Source organism: Pantherophis guttatus, chromosome 1 (genome assembly GCF_059756535.1).
Source record: "Pantherophis guttatus breed Tessera chromosome 1, ASM5975653v1, whole genome shotgun sequence".
In the NCBI taxonomy this organism is placed as follows: Eukaryota; Metazoa; Chordata; class Lepidosauria; order Squamata; family Colubridae; genus Pantherophis; species Pantherophis guttatus.
The window spans coordinates 284972695-284989373 of NC_142063.1; the positions used below are offsets into that span (position 1 = coordinate 284972695).

Here is a 16679-nt window from a genome sequence, read left to right on the forward strand (position 1 = left end):
AGACACGCAACTTGATCTCCGCTAAGAGACACTGGCTGGCCCAGCTGTGCCTGATGCACCACGTTGTAATGGGCTCCAGGAGGATGGGACGCCGTCTCCCCCATTGTGAAGTATGCTAAATTTAAGTGTGCTGAGCAAGATGCTGCAAGACCAGCGAGAAGGCCATGGAGGTGGCGAGAGAAGCGACGTCAGCAGGCACCTGTCGCTGACAATGCTGTTCTTGCTGCCTCCATGGCCTGTTTGCTGCTCTTGCAGCACCTTGCGCAGCACACTTAAATTTAGCAAGCTTCACAATGGGGCAGATGGCGTCCCCTCCTCCTCCTGAAGCAGATTATGACACAGCGCATCGAGTGCAGCCAGGCCAGTGTCTCTTAGCGAAGATCAAGTCATGTGTTTCCCTGAGCAATCGAGATATGCACGCAGCACCAAGAAGCGCTGGAAGAAGTGCCCGCGAGTTGAGAGGCAAGTACAGGGGCGCTTCCCTCTCGCTCTGGAATATGGAGCGAGTCTCCATCCCTACTGTCGCCCTTACCTTCTCAGGCCACGTGAGGAGTGACTGGGAGGGGTGGGCAAGGGTCAGGGCCAGCCAGCCGACAGGGAGCCACATTAGGGGGATAAAAGAGCTTCATTTATCTGGGAACCTGAAATGACTCTTGATTTAAATCATATGGTAAAAAGCACCAAAAGAAGAACATCAGCAAAAAAAACAAAAAAACCCCAAGCCTCGACTGTTTTTGGTTCAAGAGGGAACACACACACACACGAGAGAGAGAGGGAATAGAGGGAGGAAGGGAAAGAAAGGGAGGAAGACAAGGAGGGAAAGAGAGAGAAGGAAAGAGAGAAACAAATAAGAGAAAAGGGGGAGAGAGAGGGGGGACACAGAAATGAGAGAGCTTGACGGAGAGAATGAGAGGGAAAAAAGGGAAACGAGAAGGGGAGAGAAAAAAGGAAAAAGAAAGAAAGAAAGAGAGGGGGGGGAAAACAAGAGAGGGAAAGGGAGAGAGAGAGAGATCCATTTCCCACAGAAAACACCTGGAGCCACAAAACCCAGACAGGCGTAGCTGGGGGGGTTTCATGTGACTGGATGGGAGTGATGTTGAGTTGGCCACGCCACTCAGGTTTTGTGGCTCCTAGTGTTTTCTTTTCTGTAGGAAACTGATCCAAATGGCTTTTTGAGTGTTTAAGGTTGCAGACCCCTGGCCTATCCCAGGTAATCAGGGTCAACTTCCTTTGAGTTCCATTGAGGAAGCAGCATCATTTAGCAGAATCCAGAAAGCAGGATTTCTCTGTTACAGCACCTGCATTCTAAAACAGCATTTGCTTGGAGATTCATTCAGCAGCCTGTCGAGTGTCAAATAACCCTCGACATCACACACATCTTAACAGCATGGAAGACCATGGGGGGGGGGAATACCATCGGAGGATCCAGAACATCTGAACAAACTTCAGCAACGGATCACGGTGAAGAGGGTGTTGCGTTAGGACAACATACACACTGATAGTGGGTGATGGATGGGACACAAGAAAAACGGGGGGTGGACATATGTCTGAGGGATTGAGAGTGAAAAGGAGACTGACGTCAAGAGGCTGTGACCAACGGCAAACGAAGGGAAAAACAAGATTCGAGTGTAACAGCTGAGAGAGATTGCCTGGGGACAGGTAATGAGGTTAATGAGTTAATGAGGCCCTGCTTCTATCTGGGTGCGTATGTGTGTGTGTGTTCCTTCACGCCTGGCGAAGCACCGACGGCTCCAGAGGGGCTGAGACAGCCACTCTCTCTCCCTTGAAAAGAGCCCTAAAATTCAGTTCTTTTCCCAGATCTTTGGTTAGGGCAGAGTTCCCTAAGCTTTCTGAGTTGGCGGCCCGGAGTGGAGGCACAAGTGCCTGCGCGAGTGGGGTCACGAGTGTCCACAATCCTAATGTGAGTGGGGCAGTGAGTGCCTGCACAAGTGGGGCTGCGAGCACCCATGACACTCGCAACGGACACACAAAAGGGGGCTGTGCGTGCACTCCGTCCAGCTACTGACACGACCTAGTGGCCAATAGGCCATAGCCCACTGGTTGGGGACTCCTAGGTTAGAGTATTTAGTTGACCCCATTTTTGGGGTGATGGAAAGTAGGTTTTTCTAACCTGTTTCCCCAGGACTACTATGTTCTTTTTGTAGATCTTGTTATGTTTTTCTTGCTTTTTAACATTGTGAAGCTGACCAGTCACTTTGGAGTTAGGCAGTTTAGAAATTGCATATATGAAATTAAAATAAACTATGTAGATATAGACATATTTGTGTATCTATCCATCTACCTTAGAATTTTGCAGAGGACTGCTTATATATTTTAAGTTCTACAATATATTTTACATTTCTATGCTGAAAAGAAGGAAAAGTTAAAGCTTGTTAATCAGAAAGAAATAAACAGTGTTTATAAGAAATGAGGCGCTGGACTTACCGTGAACGCTCCTTCTCCGGGGGCTGCAGAGTGGGTCAGGAGTGGGATGATACAGTCAGTCTGACCAATTACTGAGTCAAATTGCTTTGGCCACGCCTCCTCAAGCCTCCATTGCTTCCAGTTTGTTCGACGAAGGCAAATCTAAAAGACATGCTCCAATAATAGTTAGTCAGAAAGGAAGTGTCGCAGGTGGGAGGGGCTGACCCACTCCACAGCCCCTGGAGAAAGAGCGTTCACGGTAAATCCAACACCTCTTCTCCCAGTAGGCTGCCGAGTGGGTCAGGAGTGGGACATACCCAAGCTCATCAGCCCTACGGGTGGGAATCCTGCGACCTAGAAGGCCTCAGTGCCAGGTGTACCTGTTGGAGAACCCTCCTGCCAAAGGAAGCCTCCGCAGAGGCGTACACATCCAAACAATAATGTTTAATAAAAGGGACAGGAGTAGTCCAGGTAGCTGCCCGGCAAATGTCCTCAAGGGAGGCCTGCGTAGCCCAAGCAGCAGTGGTAGCTGCACTGTGGGTGGAATGCGCAGTGATGCACCTCGGAGGGACAAGGGAACGTGACTCATAAGCGCGTGCAATACAGGCACGAATCCAACGGCCAATAGTGGCCGAGGAGGCTTTGGATCCCAACGAGGCAGGTTGGAAAGAGAGAAAAAGTGCCTCAGAACGTCTGGATGGAGCTGTCCGTGAATTGTAAATCTTAATAGCCCTGCGGACATCCAATGTGTGCCACTTGAATTCTAGAGGATCGGAGGGGTTGGGGCAGAAATTAGGAAGGACGATTTCTTGCTCCCGGTGAAACCTGGAATTAATTTTTGGTACGAAGGCAGGGTCCAAACAGAGGACAACTCTGTCCGGGTGGATGATACACAAATCAGGCCTGATAGAAAGGGCCGCTAGTTCTGATATGCAGTGGGCCGACGTGATGGCTACCAGGAAGGCAACCTTCAGAGTAAGGAACCTAAGGCTTGCTGTACGTAGAGGCTCAAATGGAGGTTCGGTAAGTGCCTTCAACACCTGCGGCAAGTTCCAGGTGGGATATCTGTGAATCACAGGTGGGCGGAGATTCCGAACTCCCCGTAAAAACCGTCTGATGGAAACATGGTGAGATAGCGACACCCCGTCACGAGACAGTACCGTGGCGAGAGCAGCAACATGACGCTTCAGAGTGTTGTGCGCCAGTCCCTTACAAAAACCATTGTGGAGGAACTCCAGCACCTGCGGAACAGAAGCTGACAGGGAATTAATCTCACGCGCAGAGCACCAAGAGATAAATATCTTCCACATGATGTTGTAGAGTCTGATGGTGGACTCCCTTCTGTCTGCCTGCATGATTTCGATGACTTCAGCGGAGTAGTGGGCTTCACTCAGGAGGAGCCCCTCAACAGCCAGGGGGTCAGATTGAGCCACTGGGGGCTGATGGGTGGTTGATCCCCCCCTGGCTGAGAGACACCCTCTCCTGGGGCAACCGCCAAGGCTGTGCTGCGGATAGTGCCACAAGATCGGAAAACCAAGGCCTTCTTGGCCAATGGGGCACAATGAGGATGACCTTTGCTCCCTCCGCCATGATCTTGCGCAGTGCCCGTGGAATTAGAGGCAGAGGGGGAAACGCATAGAGCAACTCCCGCGGCCACGGGCAGCGAAGGGCGTCTGTGTTCTCCGCACCCAGAGATGGGTAACGGGTGAAGTATCGGGGAAGTTGCACGTTCGCAGAAGAGGCGAACAGGTCTATCTGAGGCTGCCCGAACCGAAGACAAATGTTGTGAAATAGGTCGGGGTGAAGGCACCATTCCAACGCGTCTATCATGGTCTGGCTGAGGAAATCTGCTCGGAGATTGTCCTTGCCCGCAATATGATCCGCTCGAAGAGAGATGAGATGTTTCTCCGCCCAGGAGCCGACAAGAAGAGCTTCCTTCATCAGCAATCTGGACTTTGTCCCTCCCTGGCGGTTTACATGGGCTTTCGCCGCCATGTTGTCGGTAAGTAGTAGAATGTGATGACCTTGTATGGAAGGTCGAAATGCCTGCAGTGCCAGGTGTATCGCTCGGAGCTCCAGTAAGTTTATGTTGTACTGGGCCTCCTCGGGGGCCCAGCGGCCCTGGGCTACTTGAGAGCCGAAGTGTGCTCCCCACCCGAGCAGACTGGCGTCGGTCGTAATGGTGAGAGGTTGAATGTCCGAGAAAATGCAGCCTTTGTCCAGGGCCGGGGACAGCCACCAGTGCAATGACCGGCGGATGGACAGGGGAACCCTGATCTTGGACCGGGACGCTGCGGTCTTGTTCCTTTGATACGGAAGTAATAGCCATTGGAAGCTGCGTGCATGTAATTGAGCCCATGGAACTATATTTATACACGATGCCAACTTCCCCAGTAGGCGGGACAGTTCGAGTTTGGACACTGTGGGTGCTCTGAGAAGCTGACGTATGAGGAGCCGGAGGTTGTCCCTCCTCTCGAGAGAGAGGAAGACCTGTCCTGCTTGAGAATCTATGATGGCCCCTAAATGGGTTAAGCGTGTCTGGGGTGCTAACTGGCTCTTGGGCACATTGACCAGGAACCTGTGCGCCTGCAATACTTGTAAAGTTAGCTGTAAGTCGGTCTGGGCTCTCTGGAGGGATGACGCCTGTACCAAAATATCGTCCAGGTAAGCTTGAAGCCTCACTGGGACCGACCTTAGATATGCTACGAGAGCCACCAAAATCTTGGTGAAGCTGCGCGGGGCCGATGCCAGTCCAAAGGGAAGGGCACGGTATTGCAGATGGCGTCCCGCGTAGCTGAATCTGAGATACCGGCGATGAGCCGGGAGGATTGGGATATGCAGGTATGCCTCAGACAGGTCTATGGAGGCAAGAAAGTCTCCTGGCCGGACTCCTTCCAGAATGGTTTTCAAGGTGCTCATTTCGAATCTTTGATATACAAGATGGGTGTTTAGAGATTTTAGATTTAGAATCGCTCTCCAGCCCCCCGAGCGTTTTGGAACCACAAATAGGATCGAGTAAAATTCCTGTCTCCAATGTTCTGGAGGAACCTCCTCCACAGCTCTGATCTCTAAAAGATGTTGAATTGCAAGTTCCATTAGACGACGCTTGCGAAGACAAGTGGAGACAGGGCATGGCACAAAGTGGCTTGGGGGGCTGGAGCGAAACTCCAGGGGGAGACCAAATTCTATAGTATGTAGCACCCATTGATCGGTGGTACTGCGGGCCCACCGGTCCAGAAAGAGACTCAGCCGGCCTCCAATGGGGGCCATGAGGGGACCGTCATTTTTGTCGGCAGAACTGGAGATTGCCCGTTCCACGTGAAGATCGTTTTGGGGGCCCAAAAGATTTAGGTCTGTCTCGAAATGACCCTCTATCTTGGGGACGAAAGGAGCCCTGAGCATATGGACGCTGATTAGAAGTGTCCTGAGAATAATATCTAGCCTGAGGCCTGCACTAATATGGGGTGGCCCTGCGGTCAGCTCGTCTTGTGATTGACAGCAGTATCTTTTTCTTGTCCCTATCCTCGACTAAAAGGGGCTCAAGAGACTCTCCAAACAATTTAGACCCCGAGTACGGGGTGGATGCCAAGCGCCATTTTGCTTTGAGATCAGCTGGCCATTGTCTCAGCCACAACAAACGCCGTGAGGTGATGGAGGAAGTCATAGCCCGAGAGGCGTACTTGGCCGCATTAAGTGTGGCGTCAGAGGCAAATTGGGTGGCTGCTATTATTTTGTTCAGATCTTGGTGAACCCTAACGTCCTGGGCTGGCAGTCGAGACTGGAGCTGCTGAAGCCACAATAGGGAGGACCTAGAGAAAAAGGAGGCCGCAGTAGCGGCCTGTATTGCCCAAGCCAAAGCTTGGTGGGTCTTCTTGAAGGCTGAATCAAATTTACGATCCTCAGGTTTAAGTCCCTCAGAGGTATCCCCAGAAATGTAAGGCGATGGGGAAGCGAGAGATGCCACCGGACCATCTACTGTGGGAACCTGCAAGAGGTTTGCCAGGGAAGGGTCCATATTATAGTTGCGGCGGTCAGCCCCATTAGGAGTGCGAAGGGAAGCCGGATTGGCCCATTGTTTTTGCACCACGTCCATGAACAGTTTAGGGGCTGGTACAAAAAGTTGTTCAGTAATGGGTTCAGAAAATATGCCTTGACCGATTGTAGAAGTCGTAGTTGGAATAGAATTAGAGTCCAAAAGGCCTGAAGTTACTTTGGCCTTGTGGAGTAAGGATTTGAAAAGTCCCTGAGGGAACAGGCCGTGAAGGCTGGGACATCAGGCAAATCTGTTTCGTCGTCAGAAAGGTCAGCTTCCCTTTGAGGTTCTTCCTCCAAGTCTAGATCAGAACCTCCTCTTGATCTTATGGGCGACCGCTCTGGGAAACCAGTTAAGCTGGCAGAAGGAGATACTCTAGAATGCCTTGAGTGTAGACTTTCAGATACTAATGAGGCAGAGCGATGCTCTCTAATGCCCTCAGCAATACCATGGGAAATAGCCTTAGAGATTAAGTCTTGAATAGACTCAGGCAAGTCCTTGAGCACAGAAGAGGTTGTACAAGGAGGTTTCTGAGCCTGGACAGGTTCCTGAGATTCAATAGAACAGTCAAAGGGGTCCCCTTTTTGCTTTTCAGGTGATGACTCAGGGGATACAGACTGTGGTCTCTCCGGAGATAACGCTCTAGCTAAATCTGGGTTATCATCCGATCCCTGTTCTAAAGTTGCAGGACAATCGGTGATAGGGGCCTTGGTTTGATGTGATCTCGTCTTTTCAGTGTGCTCATGCAAACGAGCTTTGTGGTGGGCTTTCTTACCCGAAGTTGATTTGGAAGTGGCCTTGCGGGCCGTCTCAGCCTTTTCAGAAGGTAGGTCAGCCATGATGAGTACAGACTGTAGAATTGAGAGCAGCCTGTAAATGACAAATATATATATATATGAGGGGTAACTTCGGTAATCTGCGCAGAGTCCAAGAATCTTGCCTCAAATGAAACAGCAGCAACTGAAAATACATAAAATTTTTGAATTTCAAAATGGCCTCCGAGAAATAATAATGATGAAACAAAATGGCCACCGAGAAATAATAATAATGATGAAACAAAATGGCCACCGAGAAATAATAATAATGATGAAACAAAACGGCCGCCGTAACTGACAGTTACAACACGAGGCAATGGCGGAGGCCAAATCCTAGAGGCCAAACAATTCTCTGAGTTACATTTGCTGAACACACTTCCTCCCCCAGGGAAAGTGGCTGTACAGATGCTAAGGGAGAATTCCTGGCCTGGCAATAATTCTTGTCGCTGGGAGGTGGGAAAGCCTGAACAGGCACTCAGTGGCTCAGCAGCAAATCGGCTAGCGAGAGATCGCTAGCCGAGCGCAAACAGTGTCTTCAAACTCACCACCTCAGAACTCCGGGTGGTGGTAAAGGCGTCGGCGTCGGCGTCTGGAACTCGGCGATGCCGTTTCCAGCCAAAGCTGAAGTAGCCCGCCCGCACAGCTCTTCAATAATTAGGGAGCAAAGAGGAGGTCTCCTGCCCTGAGCTCCCGAAGCGATCGCTCACCCAGCAAGGAAAGCCGCTCAGTCCTCTTCTCCGCCTCTCAGCTGACGATCGCAGTAGCGCAGCAGCAACAGCAGCGGCGGTGCGGCGGCGTTCCCAGGCAGACTGGGCTGGCCAGCACACTCGTAAAATTTTAAAGCTGAAGAGATTTTTTCCACCTAAATAGTCAGGAGTGGGATTCAGAGTATTTATGTCTGGTCAGAACTACTGAGTCGAATAAACTGGAAGCAATGGAGGCTTGAGGAGGCGTGGCCAAAGCAATTCGACTCAGTAATTGGTCAGACTGACTGTATCATCCCACTCCTGACCCACTCCGCAGCCTACCGGGAGAAAAACAGTGTTTTTATGTTTTTAAATTATACATTATAAGTGATAAACAGAGACCTGCATTGAGCGTTTGGACTACTCAATTTCCAAAGTCCATTCTAAATCAATTTCTATGATTCTATTGTAATTATCAAATCAAAAAGATACTCACATTGTTCTTCAGAAAAGTTTGTTTTGTTTCAGCAGCTTTTCTTCGTCTGACCCTTTTTTTAGAAGACTTGGATCGCTGATTAGAGTAAGGAGCAGTAATAGAAGCATCTTGAAATTGCTTGGAATTGCTGATGACCAAATTCTTTGGTTTTGCAGTAGGTGGAGATTTTACTTTCTCACTTACAAGTTCTTTCTTTTCACTCATCATTATCTTTTGAGAGTAGAAACAGTTGTTTGAATCACCATAAAGAAATTTCTCTTCATCTTCTATATTATCAGGAAGGGGATCCAGACTTTTTTCTGGAGCATAAGTAGAATCAGTCGTTGTACCTAGAATGCACGAAAAACCACTTCCATCCTGACTGGCTTTTTCATAAGGCAGCAGGAAGTCACTACGTTGGTTGACAGATTTTGATGTTGATTCAGGAGGCTTCTTCCCCTCTGAAAAATTCCTGGAGTCCTATTCAAAAGGAAAAGCATTTGTTCCTTGTCATGTCTTTTGCACTGAGATGCCTTACTACAAACAAGTTATTGTTGAACGGAAGAAATTCTGAAGAAGAAAAACTGATGAAAAGAAGTGATTGGGTTAAACTGTTACAACTAAAAAAAATCTGAAAGAAAGGAGTTCATTTATAGATAAAGAATTGTTAAAAAAGAATTCAGGCTTTAAAAAAGATATTGTGATGTTAATTTATAAGATTAATCAATATTTCAATTCATAAAACAGGTCATTCTTTCATATATACAAATTACAGCTAATAACTTGGAAAACTGTAAGAAGAAAAATGAAACTGAGGCAGAGACATGAGTTCTAAAATATTATTTAATTTGATATATTGTGGGTATGTCATTAGGACTGAGACAGGGTGCAAAGGTGCTACAAAAAAGTTATCAGAGGAAGACAAATAACATGCTTCCCTTCCTCAGCAGGGCACACGATCTCACTATATTGCACTAATCAGCAATAAAATTGCCAATACATCATCACTATAGCTATCTTCTATAAACTGCACATACCATGTCACCACCCAGCTTTGTTCAGAGTTAACCATTCAGTGAAATAGCTTTATTCTCCCTCCATGATCTGCTTATAAAGTCCAGCTTTAAGTTGCTATGCAGCATCAACATAATCATGCCATGATCTGTGATTACTTTGAATCACTGAGCAAGGAGAAGGAAGGAGTGGGAGTGAAGCACCCCTGTACTTGCCTCTCATCTCGTCTCGTGGGCACTTCTTCCGGTGCTTCTTGGTGCTGCACACACACCTCGGTCACTCAGGGAGACACGCAACTTGATCTCCGCTAAGAGACACTGGCTGGCCCAGCTGCGCCTGATGCACCATGTTGTAATGGGCTCCAGGAGGATGGGACGCCGTCCCCCCCCATTGTGAAGTATGCTAAATTTAAGTGTGCTGAGCAAGATGCTGCAAGACCAGCGAGAAGACCATGGAGGTGACGAGAGAAGCGATGTCAGCAGGCACCTGTGGCTGATGATGATGCTCTCGCTGCCTCCATGGCCTGTTTGCTGCTCCTGCAGCACCTTGCGCAGCACACTTAAATTTAGCAAGCTTCACAATGGGGCAGACCGTGTCCCCTCCTCCTCCTGAAGCCCATTACGACACAGCGCATCGAGTGCAGCCAGGCCAGTGTCTCTTAGCGAAGATCAAGTCGTGTGTTTCCCTGAGCAATCGAGATATGCACGCAGCACCAAGAAGAAGCGCCGGAAGAAGTGCCCGCGAGTTGAGAGGAAAGTACAGGGGCACTTCCCTCTCGCTCTGGAATATGGAGCGAGTCTCCATCCCTTCTCAGGCCACGTGAGGAGTGATTGGGAGCGGTGGGCAAGGGTCAGGGCCAGCCAGCCGACAGGGAGCCACATTAGGGGGATAAAAGAGCTTCATTTATCTGGGAACCTGAAATGACTCTTGATTTAAATCATATGGTAAAAAGCACCAAAAGAAGAACGTCAGCAAAAAAACCAAAAAAAACCCCAAGCCTCGACTGTTTTTGGTTCAAGAGGGAACACACACACACACACACACACACACACACACACACACACACACGAGAGACAGGGAATAGAGAGAGGAAGGGAAAGAAAGGGAGGAAGACAAGGAGGGAAAGAGAGAGAAGGAAAGAGAGAAACAAATGTGTGAAAAGAGGGAGAGAGAGAGGGGGACACAGAAATGAGAGAGCTTGACGGAGAGAATGAGGGAAAAAAGGGAAACGAGAAGGGGAGAGAAAAAAGGAAAGAAAGAAAGGGGGGGAGAGAAAAACAAGAGAGGGAAAGGGAGAGAGAGATCCATTTCCCACAGAAAACACCTGGAGCCACAAAACCCAGGTAGGTGTAGCTGGGGGGGGGTTCATGTAACTGGGGGTTTCATGGGAGTGATGTTGAGTTGGCCACGCCACTCAGGTTTTGTGGCTCCTAGTGTTTTCTTTTCTGTAGGAAACGGATCCAAATGGCTTTTTGAGTGTTTAAGGTTGCAGACCCCTGGCCTATCCCAGGTAATCAGGGTCAACTTCCTTTGAGTTCCATTGAGGAAGCAGCATCATTTAGCAGAATCCAGAAAGCAGGATTTCTCTGTTGCAGCACCTGCATTCTAAAACAGCATTTGCTTGGAGATTCATTCAGCAGCCTGTCGAGTTTCAAATAACCCTCGACACCACACACATCTTAACAGCATGGAAGACCATGGGGGGGGGGAATACCATCGGAGGATCCAGAACATCTGAACAAACTTCAGCAACGGATCACGGTGAAGAGGGTGTTGCGTTAGGACAACATACACACTGATAGTGGGTGATGGATGGGACACAAGAAAAACGGGGGTTGGACATATGTCTGAGGGATTGAGAGTGAAAAGGAGACTGACGTCAAGAGGCTGCGACCAACGGCAAACGAAGGGAAAAACAAGCGGCAGATTCGAGTGTAACAGCTGGGAGAGATTGCCTGGGGACAGGTAATGAGGTTAATGAGTTAATGAGGCCCTGCTTCTATCTGGGTGCATATGTGTGTGTGTGTTCCTTCACGCCTGGCGAAGCACCGATGGCTCCAGAGGGGCTGAAACAGCCACTCTCTCTCTCTTGAAAAGAGCCCTAAAATTCAGTTCTTTTCCCAGATCTTTGGTTAGGGCAGAGTTCCCTAAGGTAGATTTATTTATTTATTTGTTTGTTTGTTTGTTTGTTTATTGTTTAAATTTGTATACCGCCCTTCTCCCGAAGGACTCAGGGCGGTGAACAGCCAAAATTAAAATACATACAATATAAAATTTAAAATAATTTAAAACAGAATTAAATCGAATTGGCTTCTGAGTTAGCAGCCTGGAGTGGAGGCACAAGTGCCTGCGCGAGTGGGGTCACGAGTGTCCACAATCCTAATGTGAGTGGGGCAGTGAGTGCCTGCACAAGTGGGGCTGCGAGCACCCGTGACACTCGCAACGGACACACAAATGGGGGCTGTGCGTGCACTCCGTCCAGCTACTGACACGACCCAGTGGCCAATAGGCCATAGCCCACTGGTTGGGGACTCCTAGGTTAGAGTATTTAGTTGACCCCATTTTTGGGGTGATGGAAAGTAGGTTTTTCTAACCTGTTTCCCCAGGACTACTATGTTCTTTTTGTAGATCTTGTTATGTTTTTCTTGCTTTTTAACATTGTGAAGCTGACCAGTCACTTTGGAGTTAGGCAGTTTAGAAATTGCATATATGAAATTAAAATAAACTATGTAGATACAGACATATTTATGTATCTATCCCTCTACCTTAGAATTTTGCAGAGGACTGCTTATATATTTTAAGTTCTACAATATATTCTACATTTCTATGCTGAAAAGAAGGAAAAGTTAAAGCTTGTTAACCAGAAAGAAATAAACAGTGTTTTTATGTTTTTAAATTATACATTATAAGTGATAAACAGAGACCTGCATTGAGCGTTTGGACTACTCAATTTCCAAAGTCCATTCTAAATCGATTTCTATGATTCTATTGTAATTATCAAATCAAAAAGATACTCACATTGTTCTTCAGAAAAGTTTGTTTTGTTTCAGCAGCTTTTCTTCGTCTGACCCTTTTTTTAGAAGACTTGGATCGCTGATTGGAATAAGGAGCAGTAGTAGAAGCATCTTGAAATTGCTTGGAATTGCTGATGGTAATTGTATTAATGATTCTGAGGTTGCGATTTATACATTTGTTTTTTAGGTTGGCATGGTTGGTAACCTCAGGTTTATTTGGATATACAGAGTTCATTTGCTGAGCACACCAGTCAGAAGTTGCATAACCCATGTGGTGCTGGTATACATCATAGTCAGGTAAGGCTACTGGGAGAGAAGCAGAGTTTGGGAAGAACTGTGTTGGAGTAAATGTAGAGACATATGGAACATATTGACAGGAACCAGAGATGGGGCCAGGAGGAATATCAAGAAAAGAAGGTGGAGCTGATGGGATTAAAAATCCTGGAACACCAGATTGTTCGCACATGTCAGTAGCTTTATTTTGCCCTGAAATAGCAATGTTATTGTAGTCAGATTTTAAAACAGGAGACACAGCTTCAGGTGATGGAAAAGAATCAAATGGCGATAGAGAATGTTTCTGCCTCTCCCACAACTTTGCTTTATGATTTGCCACTGAATGATTATTAGGAGAATAAGCTGTTTTTTTCCCATGGAGTCTTTCTTCTGTGCGAGCAGCAAGCTTATCTATTTCAGCCATTCCAATGTCCAAACCAATAGTTTTAAGCAAGTCACGGATCTTGTCATATTCCACATTGGACTGTTCCAAATTCTCTGGTTTTACAGATTGTTCCAAATTCTCTGGTTTTACAGATTGTTCCAAATTCTCTGGTTTTACAGATTGTTCCAAATTCTCTCGTTTTACAGACTGTTCCAAATTCTCTCGCTTTACAGACTGTTTCAAATTCTCTCGTTTTACAGACTGTTTCAAATTCTCTCGCTTTACAGACTGTTCCAAATTCTTTGGTTTTGCAGTAGGTGGAGATTTTACTTTCTCACTTACAGGTTCTTTCTTTTCACTCATCATTATCTTTTGAGAGTAGAAACAATTGTTTGAATCACCATCATCATCACCATAAAGAAATTTCTCTTCATCTTCTATATTATCAGGAAAGGGATCCAGACTTTTTTCTGGAGCATAAGTAGAATCAGTCGTTGTACCTAGAATGCACGAAAAACCACTTCCATCCTGACTGGCTTTTTCATAAGGCAGTAGGAAGTCACTACGTTGGTTGACAGATTTTGATGTTGATTCAGGAGGCTTCTTCCCCTCTGAAAAATTCCTGGAGTCCTATTCAAAAGGAAAAGCATTTGTTCCTTGTCATGTCTTTTGCACTGAGATGCCTTACTACAAACAAGTTATTGTTGAACGGAAGAAATTCTGAAGAAGAAAAACTGATGAAAAGAAGTGATTGGGTTAAACTGTTACAACTAAAAAAAATCTGAAAGAAAGGAGTTCATTTATAGATAAAGAATTGTTAAAAAAGAATTCAGGCTTTAAAAAAGATATTGTGATGTTAATTTATAAGATTAATCAATATTTCAATTCATAAAACAGGTCATGCTTTCATATATACAAATTACAGCTAATAACTTGGAAAACTGTAAGAGAAGAAAAATGAAACTGAGGCAGAGACATGAGTTCTAAAATATCATTTAATTTGATATATTGTGGGTATTTCATTAGGGCTGAGGCAGGGTGCAAAGGTGCTACAAAAAAGTTATCAGAGGAAGACAAATAACATGCTTCCCTTCCTCAGCAGGGCACACGATCTCACTATATTGCACTAATCAGCAATAAAATTGCCAATACATCATCACTATAGCTATCTTCTATAAACTGCACATACCATGTCACCACCCAGCTTTGTTCAGAGTTAACCATTCAGTGAAATAGCTTTATTCTCCCTCCATGATCTGCTCATAAAGTCCAGTTTTAAATTGCTATGCAGCATCAACATAATCATGCCATGATCTGTGATTACTTTGAATCATTGAGCAAGGAGAAGGAAAACAGCACGTCAAAGGAGCAGCAGAGAAAGCACAAAATGGGTCTGAACAATAACAGAATTCGAAAGATGCCTTTTTGAAGGAGCATCTCACAAAACCAAAAAAGTAGCCAAATGCTCCTAAGTCAACAGGCAACATTTATTTATGATTGCTGCATGATGCAAATTCACAAAAGCATGGTGCTTCTTCTTTCAGAAATGAACAGTTATTTATCTCTGTTTTGAAACTAAGTTAGGAAAATAAGGTGACTTGATAATTCAGTTTCAAATAGTTTTTAAAAATTAATATTTGTAGAGATTTCTTCAGTTTCAAACACTGAAAAATTCTGCACTTGGTTTTCTAGAATCGATTTAGAAAACTTCCAACCTACATGTCTAATGCTAAAAGTTTTCATCTAAACCATGAAAATCTTCAGCAAGCATCCTCCCATTCCCCAATAATCCCACCTTTCAGAACAAACTCCTCCCTGTATGACAAGCCATGTCAGGCTCCTTGCAGAGCAAAATAAGGAGCAATTGCTCCTTATTTCATCTTGCATGAGAAAAAGTATTACTGATGAGCTTCAAGGTTGAAAAAGAAAAATCCCCATAAGTGACCTAAAATCACTTTATCAAATGCAGCTTCTTTATGTTAATCTCATACAGATTTCAAAATGCTAAAATAAACACATCTTAAGAATCTTTCTTAAGAAAAAGAAAGTTACTTGTTTTAAATTTAAAACAAATGAAATGCAAACTTTCTGATCCAAATGAGAATCAAGATGCTGTCAATACTAAATCAACTCCATGACAGGGAAAAAAGTGTGATATTGTTCGAAGCATTTATTCCAAAGATGTACATATAGACAATTAAATACTTATATTTCAATTAGAAAAAAAAAGATAGTAAAACGGACAGATTAACAAAGAGAGTGAAGAATTCAGTTCAAACCTGTATAGAAGAATCATCTGAACGTTTCTTCAGTATAGATTTTAAGGGCACTGCTGGTGTTTTTTCAGATCTATAATGGTGTTGAGATTCAGAAGACTGTCCTTGATTAGCTGAATCAGGCATTGGGTAGTCAGTACTAATGTTTCTGCTTCGCAAATCCTCTTCTCTTTTTCTCCTAATTCTTTCAAGTTTACGAAAATCTTCATCCATGTACATCAGGCTTGGGCTTTTATTAAGGCTTTGTTTACAATACTTCTCTGTTTCTGCCAATAAAGCCCGAGATTTTATGCTTTCATCAAAGAGTCTATCTTCTCTGTCATATTGAAAGTATTTTGATTCTTGCTCCCCACCCCTCTTATTTTCTCTTGATTGATGCTGTAGAAATTCACTGTTTATGCTTCGGTCCAGTTGAGCTATGAAAATATCCCTATTGTAAGAGTCCTCATCATGTCTCATGCTGAATGGTCTTGAAGGATTCTCCTCACGAAAAATACCTCTCTCAAGGTTCCAAGGATGTGAAAGGGCTCTGCTAAATATTGGACCATCAGCCAAGTCATCCCTGATGAGAGAGGCACATCAATTACAACATCAACATCATATAAACCTCTGGAACTCAGGTTAGCATAGTTGCCTGACTTTGAATAGCCAATACCTTTTTATATTGAACCCAATATGGCTAGTTTTGCAGGTTCTGCATCTTTCAGCAACAGCTTCACCTTCCATCTCAGACTATATCACTCTTCTAACATTTTTGAAATTTATTTATGAGCATAGGGGACATGAAACAAAAACAGGCAAGAGTGCACTGTTATAGAAATGGAAATGTGCTCCAGCTTCAGATGTGAACAAAATATATATAATTGATCTTGTATTAAATTGCTTTCAAATGACAAAGTTGGTCTTAACAATGCATATAAACTATACAGTTTTTATTTTTTAAATAATGTTTGTGTTAATTTTTTAATGAGAGTTTTTGTGTATTTATTGTTTTAATTTATTATTGTAAGCTGCCCAGGGTATTTTTTTTTGTCAGATAGCAGCTATAAAGTTTCATTGATAAATAAATAAAAAGTTTTGTGTGAAGTGTACACACAACCTCAACAATATGTCTATAGCAAATTTGGACAATAAAACATTTTTGTCCATTTTTAAAGTAGAAGCAATATTCTAACATTTTAATTGATTAACAGCAAAACAGTATTTATCCTATGAAGCTTTAAAATGTTTCTTTCTATTCTATTTTCCTATATTAAATCAATTTGAAACATGTGCAACTTGCTA

General features: G+C 44.9%; 1 protein-coding gene across 6 annotated transcripts in view; it reads right to left on the reverse strand.

Annotated features, from left to right (window-relative positions):
* Positions 1-16679, reverse strand: part of LOC117671870 (zinc finger protein 318-like) — a 62790-nt gene that overhangs the window by 23119 nt on the left and 22992 nt on the right. For all 6 annotated transcript variants that reach the window (XR_015731474.1, XR_015731475.1, XR_015731473.1 and 3 more), the window contains exons 3-5: positions 15399-15957; positions 12466-13749; positions 8455-8913 (exon numbers count right to left, since the gene is read on the reverse strand). Coding sequence is in view for 2 of the 6 variants with exons in the window: in XM_087883053.1 (XP_087739179.1) it covers positions 8455-8913; positions 12466-13749; positions 15399-15957 (2302 nt within the window). In the remaining 4 variants the exon portion in view is untranslated. The remainder of the gene's footprint in view (positions 1-8454; positions 8914-12465; positions 13750-15398; positions 15958-16679) is intronic.